At 33.3% G+C, this 27,331-nt stretch overlaps 1 protein-coding gene across 1 annotated transcript in view; it reads right to left on the reverse strand.

Moving 5' to 3' along the window:
• The window catches only part of NCAM2 (neural cell adhesion molecule 2), a 140,664-nt gene that overhangs the window by 68,852 nt on the left and 44,481 nt on the right, over positions 1–27,331 (reverse strand). The window contains exons 9-11 of the mRNA XM_053969832.1: positions 18,545–18,695; positions 5,139–5,326; positions 4,368–4,464 (exon numbers count right to left, since the gene is read on the reverse strand). Coding sequence (XP_053825807.1) covers positions 4,368–4,464; positions 5,139–5,326; positions 18,545–18,695 — 436 coding nt within the window. The remainder of the gene's footprint in view (positions 1–4,367; positions 4,465–5,138; positions 5,327–18,544; positions 18,696–27,331) is intronic.

Raw genomic sequence — 27,331 nt, forward strand, 5'->3', positions numbered from 1 at the left:
TGGGCTTTTGGCAGAATATGATTTTCTTTTTCATTATACTATCCTCCAGGGAAAATTAAGTCTTACTACTTTGATTATCTTTTCCCTGCGTTGAAATGCAAATACTTGGTCAAAAAAGGAACATCCTTTAACCAGCAGGAAAGTACCAGCATCAAAACTACAGAGAAGTAAATTTCTAAATTTAATTTCGTAGTCTTTGTCAGTTGTCAATTAGCCTTTTCATATTTTGAGCATGACTTAAAACATAAAACAGGTTACAGGGTGCATTTTCTGTGTAGCTCAATTATGGTCTTTCCCATGTCTTCATTTGCTTTTGTTGTCATTATTGCCTATATTCACTGACTTTCTGTGCACACAGGATGCGTAAAGAATATCTAATTTAATGAAGTGGTGTAGGAGTTCTGAGTATCTAATGACATCATCGACTTTTTTGTTTTTTAATTCCCTGTAATATTCCTGTAGAAATGAAAAAGATAAATCGTACAGCTGTAGCAGATGTAGCATCTCTCATTTGCTCAGAGAAGCTGTGGATGGCCCCATCACTGCAAGTTCTCAAGGCCAGGTTGGGCAGGACACTGAGCACCCTGGTGTAGTGAAAAGTGTTCCTGCCCACAGTAGGGCTTTTAAACACTATGGAATTTTAAGTCCCAGAATACAAGGAAGAAGGGGAAAGGAAAATCTAGGAAGAGTAAGGCTATGAGATCCATAGAGGTGAATAATAGTTGACTTTTTGGGGCTCTAGATTCAGCCCAGGTATACATCCAGCTATGTAAAAAATCTACATTAATATTTTAAAAAAGAGAAACCTTCAAAATTCTCATTTAGCTATGTGTCACAACCTTAAAATTTACTATTTTAAGATATTAAATTACCTATTCCAATAACATAATCATTAATTACTGATGGCCATGTGTCTTTCTACTTACCTACACGAAACATTTGAAACAATTATACTGAGATCTCAATTAAACAGAAGAATGCTTTTCTAGTTCATACTGGCTCCTTGCAAAGTGATATTTCACATAAACTATGCATAAATTAGATTTGGACAAATCTAGGAATATCTGTGCTCACCTCAGCCTCTGAGATCCATTGGGGCAACCTTCCAAGCTGACCTGGCTTGCCAAAATTTAAGCCTGACTTAGATTAAAACTAGAGTGTAAATAAAACTCTAAAATCCAAGTTGTGGCTGTTGTGCTGACATGAAGCAACTAATTTGCAGTGTAAACAAGTGACTGTGGTTTTTTTCACATTACATATGTTACACACATAACATTTTAAAAGCTTGGGTAATGAAAAAGGAGATCGCCCGTGTGTTATTTTTAAAAGTTGATCACAACAGTCAGGTCATGGGCACATCTGATTAAGCTTTCCACAAAACTCTGGAGTTTCTAAGCAGGCCATCACCTTCCAGAATGAAACCTCAAATACTCTGCAGCTTCTCAGTTGTTTTGAAAGGTTTAAATGGAATTCAGTCTGATTCAGTAGCTCTGTGTAATCCAAATGAACAGTCATGGTTTTTCTGTCATACAAATATGGCTGTAAATTGCGCATTAGTTCTGAAATAAATCTTCCTTTTTAAAATCATCAATAAGTCTAATTTCTTAAGGAAGGCAACAGGAATAAAGACAATGGAATTTTGACAGTATCATAACTTTCTAAGTAGCAGTAAATTAATAAAAAAAGGTAGTTTGATTGTACTAAAATCCAGCAAAGCAGAAAATTGAATGAAACATGAAGGAACAAGTATTCCTGTAGAATTTAATGAGAAAACTATTTAGCAAAATGATCATTATTTGTGATTAAATTTACCTTAAAACTGTTTTCCAGCTTTTTTCCCTGACAGAGCCTTTGTAAAAGCATTCTATGCCCCAGCATTTGTTTTTTGCAATCAAAGCCAGGAGACAAAGCAGGCTGCATTGAAATGCATGAAATGATTTTATAGGTTTTAATATAGAAAATATCAATCATTAGGACTTCCTAATCAACCAGAATGAAGCGACCAAGGTAAGTAAAACTAGGGAGAAAGCTGCATTTGACATCTTATACCTGTATCTATTATAGTGGTTTTATCTTCTGCGTCCCTGATCATTTTCCATTTCTAGCTGATGCCAGTTTAAATGCAAAACTTGTAACAGTGAATTACATGTTTGGGGTTTTATTCCAAAAACAAAGTCTACTTAGAGGCAAATGCTAAAAATATCAATATTTCAGGACACTGAATATTATGTATTACACTACTGTAAGTAGAGCATAGCAGGTAGTGCATAATAGTGCACAGCAACACCCCAAATCCAGTTTTTCCAGCCCTATTCATTATCACTACTAATAAACCTGCTTTTCTGTTTTCTGCATTTAATATCATTATCTAGAATATCTCCATATAAGGATATTCATGCTTTACATGATCTCCTCCCATAATTCTAATTATCCTCATTCCCCTTTTTATGTTTTTAACTACAATACATATTTTTTAAGTGTTAATCGAGTTTCCTGAAGAATTGCCTGAAAAAAATATAAGCAAAACATTGCAGAAGTAGAGACTATTAATCTGTTTAAAAAAGTGGCATCAGTAAAATTTCTTATATAGTTGTATTAAAAAGAAAAAAAAAAAAAAAAAAAAAAAAAAAAAAAAAAAAAAATTACAGCTTATTTGTTTTTCCTTGCATTTCCAGGGAAGGAAATGCTCATGTGTGAATTTCCTGAAGTAAAATGACAAAATATCCTCTGTTTTTTCAATTAACTTTTCAATGCTAATATTCTTTATTAAAATTGATTAATTACTAAATTATAAGAGCAGGGGATATATACATAGCTAAAATACTCATCATGTAGTATCATGTGTTGTGAGATATTCTACAAATCTAAGAAAAAAAAAACATTCTGGAGAATATCTGTTGAAATGTATACACAGTTATGAAAAAAAGAACACAGTGGCAACCACAACATTTTCTCATCATTTTCTCTCCTGAGAGGTAAGACCCCAGTGGAATGCAAGTGGGGGATTTTCCTTACTTTCATGTGATTTATGTCCATGGCTTCAAAAAAAGCTCTTTCTCGGTGGTCAAATGTTGCTGTTGAAGGAAGGTAAGATCACACCACAGCTAACACCCCAAAAAAGTTGTAAAATGAAGGGTAAGGGATCTTCTAAGTGATGTAAAATTGTGTGTCATATAAATTTGAACCCCACATTTTCCTATTTTAGGAAGCTCAGCACTTTTCACTGTTCTTCAAAACCAAAAGATATATTATAGTAGGAATGTGTGCTAGAATCCTAGAGACATGATGGGAAAAACTTTTAAAATTGTGTATAAATTCTAAGAAGACTATTAATAAATAGCGGTGTTTTATAATTCCTGAGATGCCAAAAGAAAATAATTGTCCTATGGAGCAAAAGTTCTCAAATAATAGCAGCAGGCCAGGTCAGAGGATTTCCCTGTGCCTGGGTGTGCATGCTTCAGCTAAATGCTCCCCTAAAAGTATTCCTGGTAGGAGTCTAAAGTTGTTTTTTAATACCAAAAAAACACCCCAAAACCAACCAACCAACCAACCAACCAACCAAAAAAAAACCAAAAACAAACAACACAAACAAAAAAAACCCTCAAAAAATCTAGACCAAAACTTGCAACTAAGACATTCAGAATCACTTGGAATATGTGTCTTAATGAGAAAGAAAAAAATATATATGTAGTGTTAGTCCATTCCACAAGAAAATATAATTGAAAGCACTGCTAAAAAATTCTCATTTGGTCTCAGTTAATAGTTATTTCTGCCAAAGAACAAACATACAGTCAGATTATTCTATTTGCCTAAACAACAATAGAAGGACATAAAAATTTTCAGACATTCTGTAACAATAGGATATAGAATATATCAGAGCTTAAATTATTTCAATCTAGCACTCCGGTCAAATTCTACTTTTAAATAACTAAAAGTGCAAATGGAGATAGATTTTCTTTGCGGATGTATTTCAGTCTCTTTTCATTGTTGTTTTATAAAAAAAATATGAGGGAGAAAAAGGAAAAAAAATTCCTAATTCCTTCTTATTTTTACTGCCTGCAAACCATATGTCTCTCTGCTGAAGTTTTAAAAATGCATTGTTATAAACGTAGGATATAGTAAGAGCAAAGGAAAAAAGGTTAGACTAATTTTTTTTCAAGCTTCAGAAGGCCTTAAAAATTAAATCAAAAGAAGATTCATATTCTGAGGGAACTGGTTTATTTTACTTTGCAGCTCAGCTCTTAGAAAATTAAATTATCTGCAAACACTCCACCAAATAAAATAAACTGAGGATAGTGTATCTGAATTTAATGTTGATTAAAGTTGGAAAAACTATTTAAAGAAAAGGAAACAAAATTTTAACTTACCAGCTTGACCAAGTGTATACTCCTGGTATCTTGTTCCTATTCTGTTTGTGGCTGTACAATTGTACCGTCCAAAATCATTGTCAGATGTGGGAGCAATCTTTAAAATGAATACACTTTGTATATATTAGTTGCTTATTAAATATATATATATATATTTAGATCAGAAATTCAAGTATGTTCTCCTTAACCAATATGCAGATGTGTTCTTACTTCAATATATCTAGTGTATTCTCCAAACATAGACCTAAATACACATTTTTTCATGTTTGACTCCCCCTTCTCAACTTCAAATGAAGAAAACTGATAATGGAACATAGTGACATTGTTCATCTTTAAATTTCACCTTTAAGCAATAATTAAAAGAAAACCAAACAAAAAACCCCAAAAATAATAAACTTTTTTGTAAACCCCAAGCACCTATGAGGCAGTCACTTTAATCTTCAGTCTTAGATTGATATTTTAGTTTATATCTATTTATAGATTTTTTTTTTACTTCCAAGAAACGCAAATTATATTTTTCCTGGGTGTAGTGTAGTTGGAAAAGTGAGCATAAGCCATTCAAATAAGATTTATTATCTAACTACTCATAAGAAATGTGTAGATAGATCAGTTCATATATAGTTGTTTGTTGTTTTGTTCCTTTTTTTAAGAAGTGTTACTTATTAAATTGTAGGTTTTAGCCTTAAATACACTCTACACTACTCACAGTGCTGCCAAACTGAGGACAAAATTATGTTCTGCCACCACACTGATTTCCATTTGAAGTCTTACCTCCAGAATCAGCTTTCTTCCTGTACTGTAGGTCTTCAGATGAGTTGTATTTTTTACAGGTAAAACTAATTTTCCTCTTTTCCACTGAACTGAGGCAGATGGATTTGCTAGCACTTCACAGCTTATATTGATAGGGTTGCCTTCCCAAGAGTAATACATGGTTTGATTTGACACGAATGTTGGAGCATCTGGAAAAAGGAAGTAATGCACAAGTTTATTAACCAGTTTAGTAAAACAAACTGTATACTAATACCCAAGCCTTCACGTTCACTGAGAAATTTCAACTGGCTGCTGTGTCAGTTTACTATGGAACATGGAAGTATTAGTATTCAACCATGAGTTCCTTGGGCTTTTTTCTTGGTAAGTTTCTCCTCTCCTAAATGGTTTCAGCTGAACTTCTTGGGAAAGAGAATACCTGTCAAATACATTTAATTTTAGGCAACCACAGGCCCTTGAAAGACACTCTCTCAGAAATGAGGAAGAGTGTTTCCTCTTGAAGATGACAAATTCTTCAGCCAGACCCTCATATGAAAAAGGGAGGCGAGTTAAAACATACATTGTCTGTTCACATGCTGATTTTATAGTGTCTACTTTTGCTATGGAGTAATTACATTCACTCCTCAAATTTTCTTGTGTTATGGCTTCACCCATTTCTGGCTGGGACTTTATTATACTTTATGAAATCTTTTTAAAGATAAATCTTTATTTGTGGAAATCAAACTTTAAAAAATAGCAAAAGAATACAAAAAAAAGTTACAATGTATTCTACCTACTGCAAAAAATATATTGTGTGTACATTATTTAGGACAATCTTTGTATAAGTTCCTTATGAAATTATCAAGCTATAGCCAAGGAAAAAGATGGTGTGTTTTTCTTACAAACATTACTGGTTTGTAAGAAATCTCTGCATTAAACATATACCAAATACTGAGTCTGACACAGAGGAAATAGTTGGCTCGCAAACTAACTGTGATCTTCAGACCATAGTGCCACTAAGTGACAACCTATCTCTTCTACTCACTATTTCTCTGGAGAGCAGGAAGTTTAGTGATCACTATAAAATGAGAGGGAGTAGACTTTCCCCTCTTCTTCTTATTTCTTGACTGAATAGTGGGTTTTTTTCTAAAAAATATTAATTGTGTTATTTCTTAATTTTATTGTTACTATCTTTTAACAGTACTAAAAAAAATTCTTTATTCACAGAAACTTTCTCAATACTTTAATTCCAAAAGAGAATTATCAGTTACAGCTGTTGCAATGGTATCTATTTTTAATATCTAAGATAAATACACACATATATAATATATATATGTTTTGATAAATAGCTCAAATGTTTTCATATGTGTCTCTGGAAAATATATTCTAGTCCTCTCACATAAAGATTAGTTTTAGTCAAGAAAATTCCTAATAGGTGTATCAGAGACCAGAACTGAGCATCTTTAGTATGAAGTAAAATTTAGCTTCAGGAATCGTTAAAAACAACTGGTTTTTTTCTTCTTTTTTTTTTTTTTTTTTTTTTCCTGAAGTGCACACTTTCAACTTCTTCCTGTTTGCCTCTGTCAAAAAGCACAACTTTTTTGATGACATATGCTGCTGCTGCATCTAGGCATATAGACTTTGAGCAAAAAGAACTTATCAATAGAAATTTTAAAGCACAGATCAAAGCTGCTACATTGCCCAAGGCCAGCAGCATCTCCTTTAATAACTGTTCAGCCCTTATTTTTGTAGAAAAACAAGCATTTTCATCTAAATAAGTAAAGCCTGCCTGGCTATGAATTTATTTACGAGACACAGGAGTTCATCTTTCTGCTCCAAGAGTTTTAATAAGTAATTCTAGCAATCCTGTTTTTCACAGACCTTTAAATACCCCATATTTCAGCAGCTAAACAGTTTAATGCAAAGAACAGACTATCAAAGAGTCTTCAGGGTGTGACGTCCTACACTAGTGGAGAATATGAAGAAAAAAGCAAACTGCATAAGCATGTTTTATGGTTAGCTATGGTCAATAATCTCAGAATACCAAGGCTCAGAGCCTTGGCTTTTCATCTGGAAATGAAGTTCATGGTGGGAATCACTTGTAGGAAAACTGTGTGAACTTATTTCTGCATGTTCAATAGATGGATCAATAGCATGTTCAACAAACAGATTGGAAATCTCATTAGAGTCTTTGTGAGGTTCCAAATGTGATTGTAAGTAGTATTCAATTTTATGTGAGCACTGTTTTCCAATGTGAATTTCTCACAATAAGTTCACTCCATTTATGAACACTGGCATGAATGTTGAAGATTAAAAGATACTCTGAATCTGAGAAATCCTCCTTCCTAGATAACATTACGTGGTTTGATGCTCAATACACATGTGGCAAACTCATATCCTATTTTAAGACTTACAAGTGAAAAAGTACTGTACACTTTTATACTGCAGATAAAAGCATTCAAGAGAATAGGGACTTCCAATTCAGATGTCTCTCTCTTCTAAAGGTAGATTTTGGAGGCCCATTATATCTATTTGTTGATATTTTAAAAGTATAGGTGAGTTATGGACTGCCATCTGTACAAAACTACAGGTATTAACAGTCATAAACACAATAAACCACAAGTAGGACTAAAAGTCTGTCAAATAAAGATATATCCTGAAATAAACAACTCACAATTGTAAAGCATTCCCCTCAAAAAAAAAGCTTTGTAATTTCCCTCTCAAAAACCTGTGTAAAAATGCTTTTGCAGCCATTTCCCCATCAGTCAAGAGCTCCAATATACAAAAAGAAGAGGAGTGTACTAATGACTTCATTCAGAGAAATTATCTTAAAACTGATTATTTTTGATTTGCTAGTGAGGAACAGATTAAGATGCCTGAAGTGATGTTTTACAAAAAGTTTATAATTCTGGAAATAATACAAACAAAAGATAATTTACATTTCTTATGAAACTAAAAAATTGAGTTGGAAGGGAATAATTTGTTTATAAAGAGAACTTGTTTTTTCTTGTATGCTCTTCATCACTAACTGCTGTTTAGTATGCTTTAATGGTTACAGAATTAGTATTTATCAAACATAAACACACATTATGTTTAATATAAAAGAATCATGAAAAATAACAAACCTTAAAGCCAAGTCTTTGAAAACATAAGTCTGACTATATTATATGTCTAAACCTGATCCCACCAGTTTTAAAACATAACAAACAAATTACATTATTAACCAGAATATTTATCAAAAAGTTCTATCAATTGAAAATGAAGTAAAACAAAGTAGAAATGAGAAGGTGGTTCTATGAAAGGATCTTTAAATGCAATATATTTATTGTTTAAAAAATAAAAGATTCAATGGAAATCAGTTAGAAAATTAGAACCATTAAAAATAATAATGTGCTCTGCTTAGCTTCTATGTAACTGAGAATTAATTTACACCTGACAAAATTCAATGCAGGGTGCAAATGAACTGTTCCTTTTAAGCTTTTTTACATAAAGTAAAAAGTTAAGATGACATACTAGAGTTCTGAACAGATAAGTAGAAGTAGGAATTTGAATACACTCTGTTAAAAAAAAATCAACCCTGATGGTATTTCTTATATCTGACCTTTTAGCACTTCACTGAAAACAAAACAAATAAAACCCCCCAAACTGCAAAAAAATTACAAAATTTACCATTGATATTATTTAAGAGATGCACACAATATGTTAGAATAGCTCAGGTTGGAAAGGACCTAAAAGATCACCCAGTTCCAATCCCCTACCATGAGCATGGACCCCTCCCACTAGACCAGGTTGCTCAGAGCCCCATCCAGCCTGGGATTCCCAGCCTAACTTCCAGGGATGGGGCATCCACAGCTTCTCTGGGCAACCTGGTCTAGGGTCTCATCACCCTCATAACTAAAATACATTTCTCCCTAAAATCTAATTCCTGATAACTCTCTTTCAATTTAAAACCATTGTCCTTATGCTATCACTACAGATAAAAAGTCTCTCTTTTGCACATGGAAGTGCTGCAAATGTCTCCTTGGAGCCTTCACTGCTCCAGACTTATCAACATCAACCCTCCCAGGCTGTCTCCATAGCTGAGCTGTTCCAGCACTCTGATCACCTTCATGGCCCTTCATGTGGACTCTAGCAAGTCCACATCTTTCTTGTATTTGGTGTCCCAGAGCTGGATGCAGCAGTGCAGGTGGGGGTCTCAAAAAAGGTGGGTAGAGGGATAGAATAACTTCTCTTGACCTGCTGGCCATGGGGCTCTGGATGCAGCCAGGATGTGATAAAGTCCATAAGGTTTTAAGGTTCAGCTGTGAAAGATTGAATATTATTTTGGAGATATTAGGCAATCCAAATGAAAAAGATGCCTTGAAGGAACAAAGACTATATCATGAAAATATAAAACTAAACCAAATTATTCTATGTGTGTAGGATTCTGTAAGAATTTAGAAATTTAGAAAGGCCTTTTAGAGTAGTTAATGTTATGGTAACAGCATCAGCTAAGTACCAAGCTGATCATTTTGCCAAGCAAGAGAGAAACCAACAGGTTGGCACTCCAATTAGAATGAGTTCTGGATAACCTGTATAAGAAGATTATTTAAGAGAAGCAAATTCTGACCTGAAAGCTGTCTCTAGCATTTAGATATCCTTGTTAGTTATAATGTCCAGGAACAGTGATCCAAGAACAGACTAATATATCACCTGCCTTGTCCAGAAAGCAATTAAATTAAGGATGACAAAGACCCAGCTCTGGTGTATGTTTGGTGTCATACACAAAATTAGATACAGCAAATTACCTGATTCAGTACATGTGTCCAGACAACTGTAATGGAAAACTGGTGTGCAGAATCAGATTTGTACTTCTTAATTTAAGAACATAGGTTTTCAAAATGTGGCTATTTGTTCCCCTGGAACATGTAATAAAAATATGTGACAGATTGTCAGATCTAAGACTCTGGGACATTTCCTACAGTATATTATTGGAAGCCTTGCTCTAAAATGATTAATGTTGGCATAAGTTTCCCATCATCAAGGACTTTAATAAACCGCATCCTCTGGCAAATCTAGTACTGTCCTTGCCATCGATCCTGTAAAAGTGCCTCAATTTTTTGTAACTCTGCCACAATTTAGTTAACAGCCATCTATCTTTCTCTTGTACTTTCTCCCTCATACTTTTTTCAAAAGTTAATATTTTAAAATGAATAGCTCTTCCTTGGATACAAAGTAGAAGAACCTCCGCAGACAAGTACAATAACTGTCACATATTAATTTGCAAGAAGAAATAATATTAGAAAGACTTCTAAAATGTGGTTAGGTGACTATATTTTAATCTATAATCATTCTTAAAAGGAAGACAAGAATTGCACAACTTCAGCTACTTACTGCTGCTATCGCAATCATGTGGCTGTAAGGAAAAACATCTAAGACCCACACAGGAAGTTTCCAAATAGAAAAGCAAATGAAACTCATCATATATTGATTTTTAATTGCCATGATTATCAGCTATAACCAGAGGGGTCTTTTTTTTTTTTTTTCTGGAACCCAACCCATGATTTCAAAAGTTTTGAGAGGTACATGTTTCTTTCAAAGCAAGTGCAGAAAACACCACGTTTTTTTGTAAGACTTCCTTTCTCCTGCCCCATTCTCTTGGTTACTTTCAAAATTTATTACAATATGACTTTCACATTCAATAATACGATGCACTATCGACTGATTGTACCTTTATGGAGAGTAAGAGCCCCCTCCTACTGGCAAGCAGTACTATTCCTGGAAACCTTAACTAGGGTTATTTTTTAATATGCAAACACCATACCAATTGCTCCATTTCCATAAGATACATTTTGCTGGATGCAAAGCATGTTGATAACTGCACATTAAATAATGTTGGGCAATGAATGCATGTATGGCTCAGGTTCTTGGTGTTGCCAGAGTTGCAGAAATTAAATGTATCTATTTTTCTTTGACTTTCACTTGACATTAAAGACCTGTATTTGTTTTTATTAAAAAAACAAACAAACAAACAAAAAAAAACAACAAACAAACAAAAACCCAACCCTCCCCCCCCCAAAACCACCATAAAATCCAAACTAAAGTCCAAGAAATTTTAATTTCATAGAAATGTCTGATTTGAATTGATACATCTCTCTAAATTGCCTAAACTAGTTTAAATTAGGAGGAGAAATTCCAAATAAAACAGCAAATTTTAAATAAAAATAAGCAAAATAAGCCACTAGTGATGTATAAAACAAATTGTTTGTATACATCTCTCAATCATTTTGTATGCCTGTGAATCACCAACACTGGCCATCAGATCTAGGACAGGAAGATTCCCCCTACAGGTCCAGATCCATCACACTAGCAGCAATTTTCATTTTAGTAATAAAATTATCAGGTGCTGCCAACTGTTAACACATTATTTCAAATGATGCCAATTTGAACCAAATTTTCAATTGTTACATGTATTCCAGGACAGATTTACTGGAATAATTTAATATGGCCTGACTTCTCCATCAAATATTAGATTACATGATTGTCTTATAGGCAGAAGTGAAAAACTGCAATGTTTTTCTCAAACCAAGATCCTAACTCCATCTTTCTTCCTGTCCTATGTATCACATTTCCAGAACAAAATCCAGTCTTTCCCTTCCATATTTTCCTACTTGTCACCCTTACCTCCACAGTATGCCTTCTTATTGATATCATCCCTCCATTCCCTAGTGTCTGTGTCTCTCTCATACATTCCCAAATCATAATAGTTGCTGTATGGAACAAGGACTCTTAGCCTTTTCATCTCTTTACTTAATTTTCACATGTAGTGCTGTCCCGAAAACAACAAATAAAATCTCTAAAAAATTGTTTTTTCAAGTTTCAAATTTCAGTGCCACACATCATATCACATAATTTTTTTCTTCATTATACTCAGATACTGTGACTCTGCTTTGATGGATCTATCTTGGAGGTATAAGAAGGCCATGATGCCTTCTTTTCATTCACAGGTTATTACTGTGCAATATGAATTACATTTTATATAGTATGAAAATACTTCTGAAACCATTTAAAATGTATCATATTAATTATCAATGTAAATATTTAAATTTAACAATGTAAAATCATGCTCAAGGAGGCATCACAAAATTCTTCCTCCTTTCTTTTCTTTTTTTTCTACCTTTACTTTTCACAATTGCATATATGAAAATTTATGACAGTAAGAAAAGATGTTGAGGCATATATATCTATGAATAACTAAATCATTATAAGCAAAAAAACACCCCAAAATTATCTTATTCTTTCAAAATTGTGTTCTTCTATTAAGAAAAAAGTAACTAACATGTTATTAAAAATCTACTTTAAATGATAGCAAATTAATTGCAAGATTAACCAAAACATATTGTAGAGAGCTCTGTTTGGTAAAAATTTATGAGAAATTTCTAATATGAATATCATGTTTAACAAGTCATTAACATATATTTAAGCAAAATGTTTTTAGAATGGAATTTTTTGTTTCAAAGTATTTTTACAGCCTTTTGGGCTAAATAATAGGTAGATTTATTACATAGGTGAATAATTTCTCCATTTTACCACACTGTTGTAACATCAGAAAAAGACAATGGATGCATTCAACTCTGCTTCACTATGGGAAGTTTGGTGAAATGGTTTTGGAAAGTGACTTTATGTGATAAACCTTATCTTCTGCACAGAATTCAACTTTCTTATCCCCTTGAAGTCACTGCAGTAGCATAGTAAATTTCCTTTTGTGCATGTGCTCAAGTACAAAGAAGAAAAATGGTAAATCTTACAACTGACATTCATAATATGTCAAAATTATCACACTTATTTCATGATGTTAAAGGTTGACCTTTTCTGTCTTTGCTTTCTCATTTTAACCTATAAATTTGACAGGAAGAAATGTAAATAAAGCCAATAGTATTTTATTAGAAAAGGTGGATTTTTTTTCTACACTATTTCAATATTGTGTTTCTTTTGATTGTTTTTCCTGTAATTTGTTTCTTTCCCAGGCCATATGTTTGTATTTATTAGTGTTTTCTGGCTGTGATGACAGGACAGAGCTGGGTCCTCATGACTAATTGATGAAGGGAAAGTGCAAAGAAGAAAAAGTCAGGTTTTTTCAGTGGTTTCCAGTGACAGAAAAGAGGTAATGCCTTGCAATTTCAACCATTCTGTGATTCTATGAGTAGTGATGGGATGTTGCTGCACTTATTTCTTTTAACAGAAACCAAATGCAAATTATGAACTGTTTGAATTTATCATGATAGCAGTAGGCAGCTGGAACCTTTTGTGACATTTATCACATCATCAACGTTTTCCAGAGAATTGTGGATGATCCATCTATGGAAGTGTTCAGGGTAGTTTGGAGGAGCTCTGAGCAACCTGGGCTAGTGAAAGTTGTCCCAGCCCATGGCACAGGGGTTGGCACTGGATGAACTTTAAGATTGCTCCAAACCAAACTGTTCTATGATTCTGTGATAACGTTTGTGACATCTTGTACACAGTAGTAGCATTTTCACTGATTGAAAACCTTTCTTCCTTGAAGGTAAATAGAATTTGTAGCTTAATCTGCTGAATCCACTTTTAAGTAAAGTTGTATATTTTTTTGCAAAGATATAAAATTAAATTGCATTAATTTAAAGCATCCCACTCAACTGCAGTGCAGTACAGGTAACACATAACAAAGCAGAAGAATAATCAGTTATGAAACCACATTCGATACTGCAACAGTAATGACATTGGTTTCAAATTGTGTCAGGAGAAAAAAAAAAAAACAAACACAAAGGAAAAGACTGTTATTGATAAGCAGTACAATAGTATAACAAATACTGCACAGTTTTCTTTACAGGTAAATACTATACTGCACATGTTGCATGATTATTTTTGGTTTTACCACTCAAAGTTGCTACTTAACTAATACAGAATATTACTACAAAAATCATGCTTGGATGAAAAGCAATCTTAAGAAAACATTCATATTCTTGTATTGCACAAAAATTATTTAAATGCATTTTTTCAGAAATTCCTTTTTAAGAAATAATTTTTATAAACTACTCACAAGGCTGATCTCATACAAAAATGTACCCACATTACTCAATGTAATATATTTGTCATAGATGATTCTATCTCAAAACATTACTCTTTGAGCACTGTGAGGAAATAGGCATTTTTGGACCACCCAGCATATCTAATAGCTGCAGTATCAGCACTGAAATTGAGAGGTTTAACTAAAACAGTGATGTGAAAACTGGTAATTCCAGCTAAAAAGGTCTCTCAGTCAGGATGCTTCCTGGATAGTGCATGGGAAAACAGAATTTTCCAAAGGAAGTAGCTCAATGCCTTTCTCTGGTAAAAGGAGTACTGTCCAAAGGAATTTGCACCTGGTGATACAGAGCAGTCAGAAACAGTAGCGTCTTACACAATGTGTGCACCTGGGAGGATAAAATTAAGTGAGGGCTGTGAAAACTTCAGGCAGGTTAATGACAGTTTGAACATAATGAAGGGAAAACTGTAAGGGCACATAGAGAGTCTTCCAAAGATCATAAATGCTGTTCATTACTCCTTGTTTAAAGCTTTTCTAACATAGTAATGATGTAGGGGCACCCCAACTAATAATAACACTGTGGTGAAAGATGGTCCAGCACACTGAACATGTAAAAATTAAGACTTTTCTTCAGTGCTAATTATGCAGTGAAAAATTTGTCCAAGATCAAATGTGTTTTTCTCATCACAATTTTTCTTTTAGCCAGGTCTGTATTATGCTTTTAAAGACAAAAAAATAAGGCATGGAAATGTAAATATTTGTATAGCAAAACTATATAATTCACTAGGGTTTACATATTTAAATTCCTCAGGCTGTCTTAAAGACCTCATCTTAGCATATGGTCTGCTTTATCTTTTGTATGTATTTCTCTAATATTTTTAATTTAAAAATAGTTTTTTTCTCTATGATAAATATCTAGATAATAACTATAGAAACATCTTAATACTTAATACATATCATATATTCCATCACACATATAATATATTCCAATTTTCAATTAATAACTTATTATTACTCTCATACAATACACACTAGGCTTCATACTTAAAGCCAAATTTTGCACTTAGTGAAACCTGTTAATAAATAATATTTGAAAATGGCATTTTATTTTGATGTAATTTTGATTTACCTTTCATACTTTATATAAGGAAAACTAAACATAACTAAACACAAAGATGACTTTGTAGGAAGAAATATTTTAAAATGCCCCCTGGTTCCCTGCAATTCATGTCTTCACAGCGTTTCCTTCAGATAAAAGTCAGGGTTAACTGTTCCCAGTTGGTATCAAACCTGATAATCTCTTCCTGTCCTAGAGAACTGCTCTTATCACCAGGAGCAACCCCAACAGAGAACAAGGATAAAGCACAGAAATTCTGTGCAATCCTAATGCCAGTTTAAATCTCTGATAGGGGTCAGTAAGTAAAAGGATGAGACAGTGACACCAGAGCACTCAGTGCCTTCATTAGGCCTGTTTGACTGAGGAGGCATTTAAAGATGTGATGGAAGCAGTTTCCTCTTCTGACTACACAAACTGTCAAATACAATAAAACATAAAGAAAAAAATGCTGTAGTTTTGTTACTAACTTACAGAAAGGCACAGATGCATTGTTTACTTCCATCTAGAAACTAGAGGACAATATCAAGGATGAAGTTCTGCTTATCTATTTATATTTTAATTTTAAAATAGGTATTGGGGGTTTATACAACAATATTATTAAAGATAATTCAAATTTCTGTTAACATGGCTTAACTGCAAGACTGAGCAATTCCTGAATAAATTCTTCTCAAGAACTGTTTGGAAGAGAGCAAAACCAAACTAATGGAAGAGAAAAAGTAAACTATTTTGAAGGGCTTAATGCAATTTTTAAAATGAAAATTTGGGGGAAAAATGTAAAAGCCCTAATAGCACGGTTTGTAGCTGCAGTTAGTATGCTGAAGAAATGCCACTTTGAAGAGGAGAATCAAAACTATTCGATACTGACTTCACAGAATCCCCCCCTTTTTAAGAGTTTGCTACAAAAAATCCAAATTGGTTGTTTAGTTTTTGAACCTGAATCTTTTGCTGAAATTCCCAAGCCTGCAACTTATGAAGTCCCATAACTGGAATGACATAACCATGACACTGCTTCATATAGGAAGATACTGGGGAAAGGACTGTCAGAGCTTAGGACAACCCAGCATTGGATGGAAATAGGGGCAAGGAGGTGCTGAAAGATTCTTCAAAGGGGCTGTTCTGTTACAGAAGTTTATGGCAGAGGCCAGACTGATGGGAGATGAGGCTGAAAAGAGGCACGTCCTCCTGAGGACATTATTTTTAAGAACTGGAGAGTTCTTTACCAGTAAACAAGTGTTTTCTTTCCTGGGCCAGACAAATAAGTTATATTTGAAGCTCATATACCAGTGCAAAGTTATTTGCAAAGGAAAGCAAAAAATTTGTCTGACTCATTAATCAGAATATGAGACAGACCTATATTGTATCATCCCAGAAACACTTGCTTTGCATCATAGAACTACTTGACTTAAAGGAATTGAGGAAAATTGTATTTCTGTTAGCCAAACAATGCCTGTGCTGGAAAAAAATACATTTGGGTTAAAGCTCGTTATCAGTTGACTATTTAAAACTTAAAACTCCAGTTTTAGAAATATCATAATAAAAATCTTCTGTTATACATTAAAAGTAACCATTACAATGTGTGGTTTCTCTGATGGTAGAATAATATTTCTATGTTCTTTATAAACTGTGTTTCCTCAGAGGATTTTAGAACTGTAAAAAATTTTATGCTGTATCAAAAACTGTGTCCACCAAGACGTAAATTCAGGTTTTAAGTTATTCCATTTTTTCATATACTATATTTGATTGTTCCCACACATATTCAAAATTAATTCTGCCATACCATGAAAAGACTACTACTTTCAAATTCTTTCCACATCATCTAAAACTTTCACCCTGAAAGGTGTCTTAGGTTATAATAATGTATTGTATCAATGCAGAGGTTTTATTATACCCTCTGGTATGAATTCTGTATTGCTAATAAATCCTTACATTTCAGTTGTCCATGTTTCATAACATGTGGTGCAATATATCTCTTTCTTCTGAATACAAAATATATTAATATTTAATGCTAAAGCATAGCAGCAAAACAACTATAATCAAACCATGTATTTCATATTATTATGTGGAGAGTTAGCAGAGTTTGAAAGAAACTTCACTTAATTTGCATTTTTATCTATTTTTTTCCCTTTATATATATATATATATATATATATATATATAACATTATATTTGCATGCACTAAAAAAACAAATATAGCAAATTAGTATATATTTCTTAGGTCTTCTGGCTTGGCAAATCCCTTCATTCCTAATACCTAAAAATTCTTTTGATCATTCTTCATTTTTCTTTCAGATTTATATTCTATGTCACAATGCAATGCTTCCCTGCCAAAAAAGAACACACAACTGTATAGTGAAGGCACTTTCAGAACTCCTCAGGAAATCACTCTGCAATCATTACTTTTATTTCTGTGCCACAGAATCCCATTCCAGCTTTTATCTTCCCACTGGAAAGAATTTTTCTGTTCAAAGACTCAGTTCAAACAGGCTCATGCAAACTCTACTGGAGATATAAAATAATTGTATCTGGAAATTTCTAGATAAATGGAGTAACAATGAAATAAAAAAAAAGGATTTTTTGCTTGTTTTTATTTTTTGAAGACCTTTGCCTGTGAACTTGAAGAAAAATTTGAAGAAGCAATTACCCAATGAATTTTTTTATATTTCAGATTTATATCCTCTGATTGGTTTCTCAAGCATGAGACTCTTCTAAACAAAAATAAACTCCTTTTCTCCTTGATAAAATGCAAGAGCTTGGAATAAAGACCATCTCTAAACATCAGTAATAAACATGATAGCTCCAGGAGGGTTTATAATAGTGGCTAGACACATTTTAGGGATTAGTAAATCAGAGGACTCAGAAACAAAAAAGAATCTTTGTTGAATCTTAGAAGGTTAAGCTCAAGACTTAGCTGCTGCTCAAATCAGTCCTTACTTTATCCCGCTTGAATACTTTTCCTTCCCTTCAGTCTCAACTTGCTCGGAGATTTGAAGTTATTAAGCTTAGCCTTAAGTTAGTGGATAATAACACTGGAATTTGATTTCAGAAGAAATCGTGTCCTACTTAAGTCACCAACACACCAACAAGGGTCTTTTCAACTTCAGAAAAGTCAGGACTTTTCCACAGAGGAATGAGCTACAGGACATGCTTTCTTCATTTATGCAAGTTTAATCATGAATTACCATGAAAAAATGACCTTCCATTAAGAATGTACTTTTTTTTTTTTTTTTTCTTTTAAAACAGATTTAAAAGAGAAAACAAAACATTAGAACTTACATTCAATATCAAGGTACATGCTCTTTTGGTGCCCACCAATTCTACTTGCCGCTTCACAGTCATATCTCCCTGAATCTGACAACTTCACATCTTTAATATGCAGTGACGACTTTCCATGCTGCCCTTTGACTTCTATACGGCCATCTGGGCTCTGTTTACATTGATTCAGGAAAAAAGAAGGTTTTATATGTTTATATATGTTTATAAATGTAGAATTTATATATTAAACACTACTGATAAGAATGACTAAAAGCATCTCTTCACCCATGGTGAAGTTATTAGTGACAGCTAAGCAACTTCTAAATTGCCCAGATAAATAAAAAGAATATAGAAAAACATGTTCTCTTTCTAGGCAGTATAATAAAAGAAATAAGTACATGCTTAAAGGAACATTGTCAAGGGAAAACACAAAACGTATCAAATTATGACAGCAATAGTGAACTACATACTCAAAACTTCTTTATGATCTCACTTACTGTGTTATGATGCTGTTAAGAAAAATGCATAGATACAACACTATATCTTAGATTACACATAGCATTATCTCTTGTCCTTGCAACTGCAGCTGTGAAACGGAATAGAAGTAATGCCTCAGACAATGAGCAAATCCCAGAATCTTGCAACTGTTAAAAAAACCTGAACCATGAATGAACTAGAATTTCTGGATTTCAGTTCCTTTTCATTCCATGGAAAAGGCATGGAAAAATGAATGCTGCCTTTCTGCTGCCTTTCAATTTTCTAGAACATAAATTTTATGAAAAAACTACCCATAATGACTCTCCTCACCCCTCCCAATCCCTCCCCACAAAATTATTTAAATTTAAAAGGTATACAAATATTTGGTAAAATTAAACAAAATAAAGAAAAAGTCCTCTTCTTGATGTTTCAAATATGAAATATTATGCCTGAGGAAAGAGAAGTTATTTTCTTCTGCTCTTTATTTATAGAATCGTACAATACTTTGGGCTGGAAAGGACCTTAAAGCTCATCTCATTCCAGCCCCCCTGCCTGGGTGGAACACCTTCCACCAGATCAGTTTGCTCAGAGTCCCATCCAACCAGGTCTAAACATTTCCAGGGAAGGGATAGCCACACCTTCTCTGGGCAACCTTTGGGAAATTTGTTGTACTTTGTCATCTCTCACTTTTTTTGTTTATGGGGAAAAAACTCCAAATGTGGTTAAAAAAACTGATGTTAACCTACCTTCATTATAGTAAGATGGAAAAGGGATGAAAACTCAGTAACTATTTCACTGCCTGATGTTACACTTGAAGCAGATTTTATGTTCAATTCTATAACACACACACTCAGGTTTACGGCATATTACACTCAATACTCACCAAGTGGTAGCTGATGTTTAAGTGGCAGAGATTTTAACTCATTACAATTGTTCCTTGACTTAATAAAGGAAATATGTCACAATTTAGACCTTAAAATATTTGATATAAAGCAGTCAAATGAAGCATGCTGTTTTATCATGATTTCTATAGAAAGAAAAGTATCCTGATCCTATATAAGAATCCAAGTAGACTGAGTTTTGTTTCCTGTAAAAATGACTCATCATATGTACATAAATTAAAGTTCTTGAATTCTAACCCAGGAGCCAACATAAACCTCTTTGAATAGCAACTTAGACCACTTAACTATCAATTTTAATACTGAAAATTCTATTTCCACAATATGCTCAAAAAAGGAAAATAAAAGTTATGATGCTATTAAACATGTTACAGTAGTGAACATCATGGCTTTTGGAAGGAATTCCTCAGCTAATTAAAATGCAATTAAAAAAAAATTGTTTTCTAATTTCTGACAAAAAGCCAGATTTATATATATGTAAAGCATATATTTAAATGCTTATATCTATTGTTTATATATATGTAAAGCAAGTTCATTCTGTGACATAGGTAATACCAGTTATGAGTATTTTCTTCTTTTTTTAAACATTAAGCATGTAATACCATGGTCAAAATACATTATTCCTACCTAAAATGTACATACACTTCAGAAATTTAATTTCTGATTTTACCTTGATGGCATATAATATATTTCCTTAAGAACTTACATTTAAAATGGTGAAACAACTTGTGACAATGAATCATAGATACAATAGTAAATACTTCACTAGTGATTCATAGTTCAGTATTAATCCCAAATACTTTAATTCATTAATACATATTTCACTATAAGTAATTCCATATATCCCTAAGCACATATATGAGTACCAAGAGATGTATACAAGAAAATAATAATGAAAATAAGCACAAGTACCCTTAAATTAAATTGGTTTCATAGTAATTTCTCAATCTCTTTTTAGTCTATCTAATTATTTTCTAATACTAATAGAAAAAATTTGACTGTACTCAGTATAATTTTCCTATGTTCTCACATTCTCTTATTCAAATGTAGATGATGTAATATATCTTAGATTTATAGGTAGGATAAAACCCAAGCTAATAAATAGTCTGAATAATAGAAGATTTTCATATATCATTTATTCTTATAATCAAATATATGGTAAGAAACATTTTAAGAGGGATTTGCTAGGTTCAAGGTCCATAAAACAAATAAAACAATGGTAGGCAAGAAAATTTCACTAGAATTATAATCAAAATATGCATTTATTAAAGACATTTTCTACTTTTCTTAGGTCCTTGTGTTAAAATTGCTCACTAAATCAAACAAAATTTCTAAAATGTGTTCTGCTTCATTGCTTATAATGTGTAGTATACTATGGCTTCTTAATAAACAATTTTAAAAGTCCTGTTCCCTGAGTCTATTCTGCAGATGGATTGGTGTACAAATCCATAATTAATTTCTTTTACAAAGACACTGCAATACCTGATTAACAATATACTCATAGGCTGGCATTCCTGAAGAAAGAAACACATGAAAGAAAACTAGAGTGTAAATACAGATCAAGAAAATTCCATTAAAAACAAAACAAAAAAACAACTAATTAAACAAATAAATAAATGAAAATAAATGTTTTGATACAGGTGTCTGTATCTGTGAGAGGATTCCCAGAATATGAGGGAGATTACCACATGCAAATCAAAATGGTATTTAGTATGGTGAAGTTTCACAAGGACTTCAAAAACACTGGTGTGGCTGTATTACATTTCTTTATGGTATAAATCAGGCAAGAGATATCTGGGTAAATGATTCAAGGACATGTGATGAGACAAAAAAAGCACAATAACAGTGCAGTTGAGTATGAAAAAGAGCATTGAAGAAACATTGGGACAAAAATCGAATATGCAGCATTACTTGGAGCAAAAACTGAAGACACACTATTTACATTTTTCTGTTATGTAAAGGACATTATTAAAACCAGGATAAACTGACAAAGCAGAACTTTCTAACCATTGGTAATTCCTTTCTGGGGTTAATTTCTCTCCTGCACTAATTGTGGAGAACACACATTAGTACTATGTGTGGCACCATAACACACCTAAACAAGAAAAGAGACACAGGTATGGGAACATTACACCTGCCCAGTAATCCTTAGGAGAAATCCCCACCAGGAAAAAAGCTTTGGAGCTGCCAATGGGCCAAAACCAAAATACAGATATAATCTCTATAAATTAACAATGTCAGTAACTCTGAAGCCTGCCTGAAATAACAATGAATACCCACTAAATTGGGACATTCTTTTTTTTTTTCTTTTCAAATGTTATAGCATGAGAGATGTAGAATCTGTATTTTATTTTATTGCTTAATAATGCTAAAGAACATAAAAGGGACAGAACAAACCCCTAGGCAATCAGAATAGTCTTTGTGGCCCAACACTCATGATTTGTGCTCATTCACTGAATTACTCAGTATCTCCTCCCACCATGGAGAATGAACAAACACTGAGGTCTCAAAAACTTGAAGTCAAGACAGTTCCATACAGATTTACATATTCTTTGGAAAGAAAAATTATGTTAACAGAACAGACCCTTATACTCATAGACATTGGAAGAATGATGAAGTCTTCAGAAGTTACTTTTTCACAGCATTTTAGAATTCATAATAAAATCTAAGAAATATTTTTTTTTTTCATAGTTAATGTTCATTGGAGAATTTCATAGAAATCATAAATAAAAGTGGGAGTTTCGAGGCTTTGTGGTGGTGGTTTTTTTCCTCATAACTTCATCACCAGCATAAAACTAAAATACAAGTGAAAAGTCTTCAGCAGAGACTGAAAAATGTTTTACTTAGGTAAAGTCACTTTGTGATTTTATCCCCAAAAAAAGCATATTGCCTAAATTAGAAAGCAGGAAAGCCCTTTTATTTTGAATACTGACAGCAATCCAGTTCTCTGCCATTGTTAAAGGAAACTCTTCTAAAAAAGTCTGCAAGTAAACCTATCCAAAATGACACCACATAAAAAGTATCTTCTGGAAAAAAAAAAAAAAAAAGGTGAAAATTGTTTGCACTTGCAATATTCTTACTTATAATATGTAGCAAAACACAAATTACTCCTATGGTAATTAGAAAATGAGAGGTGTTGCATAATTTGAGATTAGTGCTGCAGGTTCTGTAAAAGTACATATATATTTTTGCTTTTGATAAAATTTATGTCATACTATACATGTTATTCTACTCCTTGACTTCTTCTGTCATGCTTATGCTTCCTGAATGTCTTGCATAATTTGTAGTTCCACATATGAATATTCCCAAAGGCCTGACCAGCTGATGCTGACCTGACTGGTCTATGCACAGATTCAAAGTCAAGAACCAGAGCTCCCAAGGCAGCACCAGAACAATGGTAGTTCTCAATTTCAAGGATTCCACTTGCAGAGTGGATGGGGATGTGATGAGACAACAACATCCACATGGAGACAAGGATAGCTTCTGGAACAGAATAAATTATTCAGGTACCATGGAGTTTTCAATCTGCAAAATTCCACTGCAATTTTGGTAAAATCAGTGTAATTTTTCAGGAGGAGAGGGTTCGCTGATTACAATGCTCAGAAATTGTCGTTTGCTTACAAACTGTAGAAAGCTGCACTTGGGCATAGGTGGATGGTGTGGTTAGTGGATGAGTTTGATTTATCAGCCATTGCTCCAACTCCCACTGAGGCAAAGTAGCACCAAATGAGATGAAGTTGTAGGGCTGCCAAAACTTGCATTTTGAGTTGGCTGAAAACAAGAACGGAAGGTAAGAACAGTTGCAGAAATTGGTGACTCATTTGTAGCTGGATTTTAGTAATATGCTTGAATGGTTAGAGCAGCTGACTTCCCTCCTTGAGTTTACCATTTGGCTGTCAAAGTATTCCTTCAACCCCTAAAGTCCAAGTGCAAGACTGCAAGAAAAACAATCCCTTCATTTAAAATCTAGACGAGTTGAAATACCTTTATTTGTTTTTCTTTTAATGTTTAAAGCTTATTAATGAGCAAAGTGTCCATAGTTAAAATGTTACGGGTCAATTTTGCCTGTCAAATTTACCAAATATATCTTCTGACACCTTCTGTACTTTAGTATTATTTTGGATGTGCACTGCATATATTAACCACAGAAAAGATGAAGAGGTAGTGGCTTAGAATTGAGACTTTTTTCTTTTGCAAAACATGAAGCAATGTACTAAAAAACAGTCACTGTAAGAACATGTAACTTGAGTAAAAGCTGCTGGTGTTTTAAATTTCCAGCAAAGGATCTGTTTCAGATGTACACAGTTGAAGATCCTCATAGATCAGCACCGGGGAGGATTGAAAAAATCATAGTTCTTCCAACTCATTATTTTGTCTTGGTTATGTTTCCAGTGCACATTACTGAATTTTCAAGGAGAAAACAAATATTGATTAACAGAATCATCTTTGGAATTTCACAAATAACAATTTTTTAGGAATTTTGCTGATTTCAGGTTGTGTTTGCATCCACATGAGAGGTAACTTGAGATCATATACTTCAGGCTGATGCTTCTTATATGTGAGATTTAAGCAGATCTTAATTGCCCATGAAAATGTTTCTTGAAGCACCATGAAAGATAAGAGCTTCTGCAACCTGACATGCTGATACTAAATGATGATAAAATTCCAGAAGTCTATTAAATGTATGTGACGAGCAATTCCTAGTCTGAAAATCTACCTTTGATGATGAGAGAAAGGGCTGTTAGTCACAACAGCCATCATCGTGTAGAAGCTGATGGAAGCTCCCTTCTGGATTATGGATGGTATATTCACAATATTCCCCATTCTCTTCAGGTAAATGTATTCTATCCATGCACCTGTTGGAGACAGCAGAAAATTCCAGAGTATTGCTATGTGCATATGCCTTAATGTCCAGTGAATCAGAATAATGCTACAGTAGTGTCTTGGACTTCAGTGATTTCTATAGGAGACCTTGTGATATTTTAAAATTTCAGCTTGCTAATTATATATGTCAGCATGCTGCAAATTCCTGAATTTCTAGGAATGTGTTTTTCCACAAAAAAAAATTATTGAAGCACCTATTGGTTGTAGATCTATAGTGCAGCACCAGGGAAGTCACAAGAAAACCTAATGTTGAAGAAAAAAATATTGTTGCTTTGATTTTCTGTTCAGCTGCAGACACACTATTTACTTTTATAGAATGCAGATTGTAAATGGCAGCAGGTTCTATGCAGGTTGTTAGCATCATGTACAGTCTCAGGAAAAAATGTGATCTTGAATGCTTCGTACAACTTTTTGAAATTATGAACTGATATTTCATTGATTCATGCTGGCATTTCTTTCAAAGTTTAGTCATTATGCAAAGAGATGACACATGAAATCCTGACACCAAACACTTACTACGACATGAAATGAAAAACTGAACTTCTTTCCTTCATTGGTTTTTGCTCAACAATGAATATGTAAGAAAAATATTTGAGAAAAATGATCAGCATCCATTCAAGATTATTTCTGCTAAAGATGAAAATCCTAGATGTAAATCACAAATCTCAATGATGCAAATCACAAGAAAGAAATGGTTGATGATTTTTAATAGCAAAAATATTAGCATCATATCAAATAAACTTGTAGAGTAGAACAAGCATTAGTGTTGCCCATGACAAATGACAACAGTAACCACAAATGAGTGTTTATAACAGAAATACTACAACTCCAATAATTCCATATGTACTTTGTAATTAGATATCCCGTTTCACTCATAAATACAGTATTTAATGGCTTTATTCCTAAGAATTTTGCTGATCTGAATCTACTCCAACACTGCTATTATGCCATTAAAATAGGTGACTCAAATGGATTCAGGCCAGCAAAATTCTCAGGAAGAAGACCTTTAAGTACAATGTTCTTTTGAATACAGACCTCACATAAAACAGCCACTAAAAATAATGATTTTACTATACAATTGTATCTTAGTTTAGACAATCAAATATTACTGTAACTTGGGAATGGAGGTTGTTGTTTAGTGTATTTTAGTGACCAGAAAGTGAAAACATAGGGAAAACTTGGAAAGAAATAAAAAAAAAAAACTTGTGGCTGGGCACACATGAAGACAAATCATGTCAACTTACTGCACTAAAAAATGGACAAAAATAACTTGAAGCTGACCGAAGGCAAGGTGATGAATTGTCAATCCTTTTCTACTCTTTTTTTACCTTTTTTTTTTTTTTTTTTCTTTAAAGAAAAACAAGCACTGTCAGCCTGCCTCTGGTGGTGGTGTCTGGGTGATTAAAACAAGGAAAGGAAAATTAGGACAATTTTGTATAACAATTTTTGCTATAGTGTTATTTCCCCCCCTTTAATACTTAGATAATTTGAATTAAAATGTTCAAGTCATTATAAGTGAACTAAGAATAATTGCTTGGTTTATTGTGTTTAAACTGATATTACTTGGACTGATAACAAATTCTTAGATATATACAGGTTGTATATCCCTCCTGCCCATGAAACTTTTCTGTAATATATGACAACCTTTAAAATTACTACTACTGCGAGAATTTCAAACAGAGCTTAATTCATGAGTCTATACATTAATTTCATTTTCACAGAATTCATATTCAAACTTTAACTCAGTCTAGCTTTAGTTGCAGGGATAACTGATGTAGTGAGGGTATGTAGAAAAAGAAAGAAAAGGGAAGGAAAAAAAAAGACAAACCTGAAACAAATCACAATTTGAGTTTCTGGGTTGTTCAGTAGCTGTATGCAGCTTGAGGTCCCTCCCAATATACTGTGAAGTTGATGTATATTTGACTAAATTTATTATGGCTAACAGCAGATAGGAAGTCTGTCTGGAAACTGGGCTGCAACAGAGACCTGCAGGGTAAGCAACAAGGCTCCCTTAGGAGAAGGAAAGTCATGGAGGGCCAGAAAGAGGCACAGCTTGAGTCACAAGGTGAAGGGAATTGTCAGCAGGACAGATCCTAAACTCACAGATCACAAATTCTTTGCTCACAAACACTGATAATTCTGGAGGGCTTTTTTTTCAACTGAAGAAGCAAAAGGAAATTAGTGCAGTAGCAAGCAAATTGAGAAAGTGAGGTAACCCACACATAACTAAAGGGCATATGTTTTCAAATAATTTTATTTAATTGATGTCCTGAATACAGTTCTCAGTTTCTCTATTTACATGTCTATATTGATAAATACGGATATAAATAAAGCTTATGCTGGATATATCAGCTAAATTGGATATTTGTTATTACAGAAAAATGTTGTGCTCCTAGAGTTTGGAATAAGTTGGGAAGCAGAGACTGTAACCCATATGTTATTTTCCTGAGGAAAGTCTCTTTGAGAAACAAAACCTTTAAGCCAGTCTATTTCTTCTTTTCAGTCAGCTTGCAGTATTCCTGACTCAGCTGTACACATCAGGAAACTG

The sequence above is a fragment of the Vidua macroura genome, chromosome 2 (genome assembly GCF_024509145.1).
Source record: "Vidua macroura isolate BioBank_ID:100142 chromosome 2, ASM2450914v1, whole genome shotgun sequence".
NCBI lineage: Eukaryota > Metazoa > Chordata > Aves > Passeriformes > Viduidae > Vidua > Vidua macroura.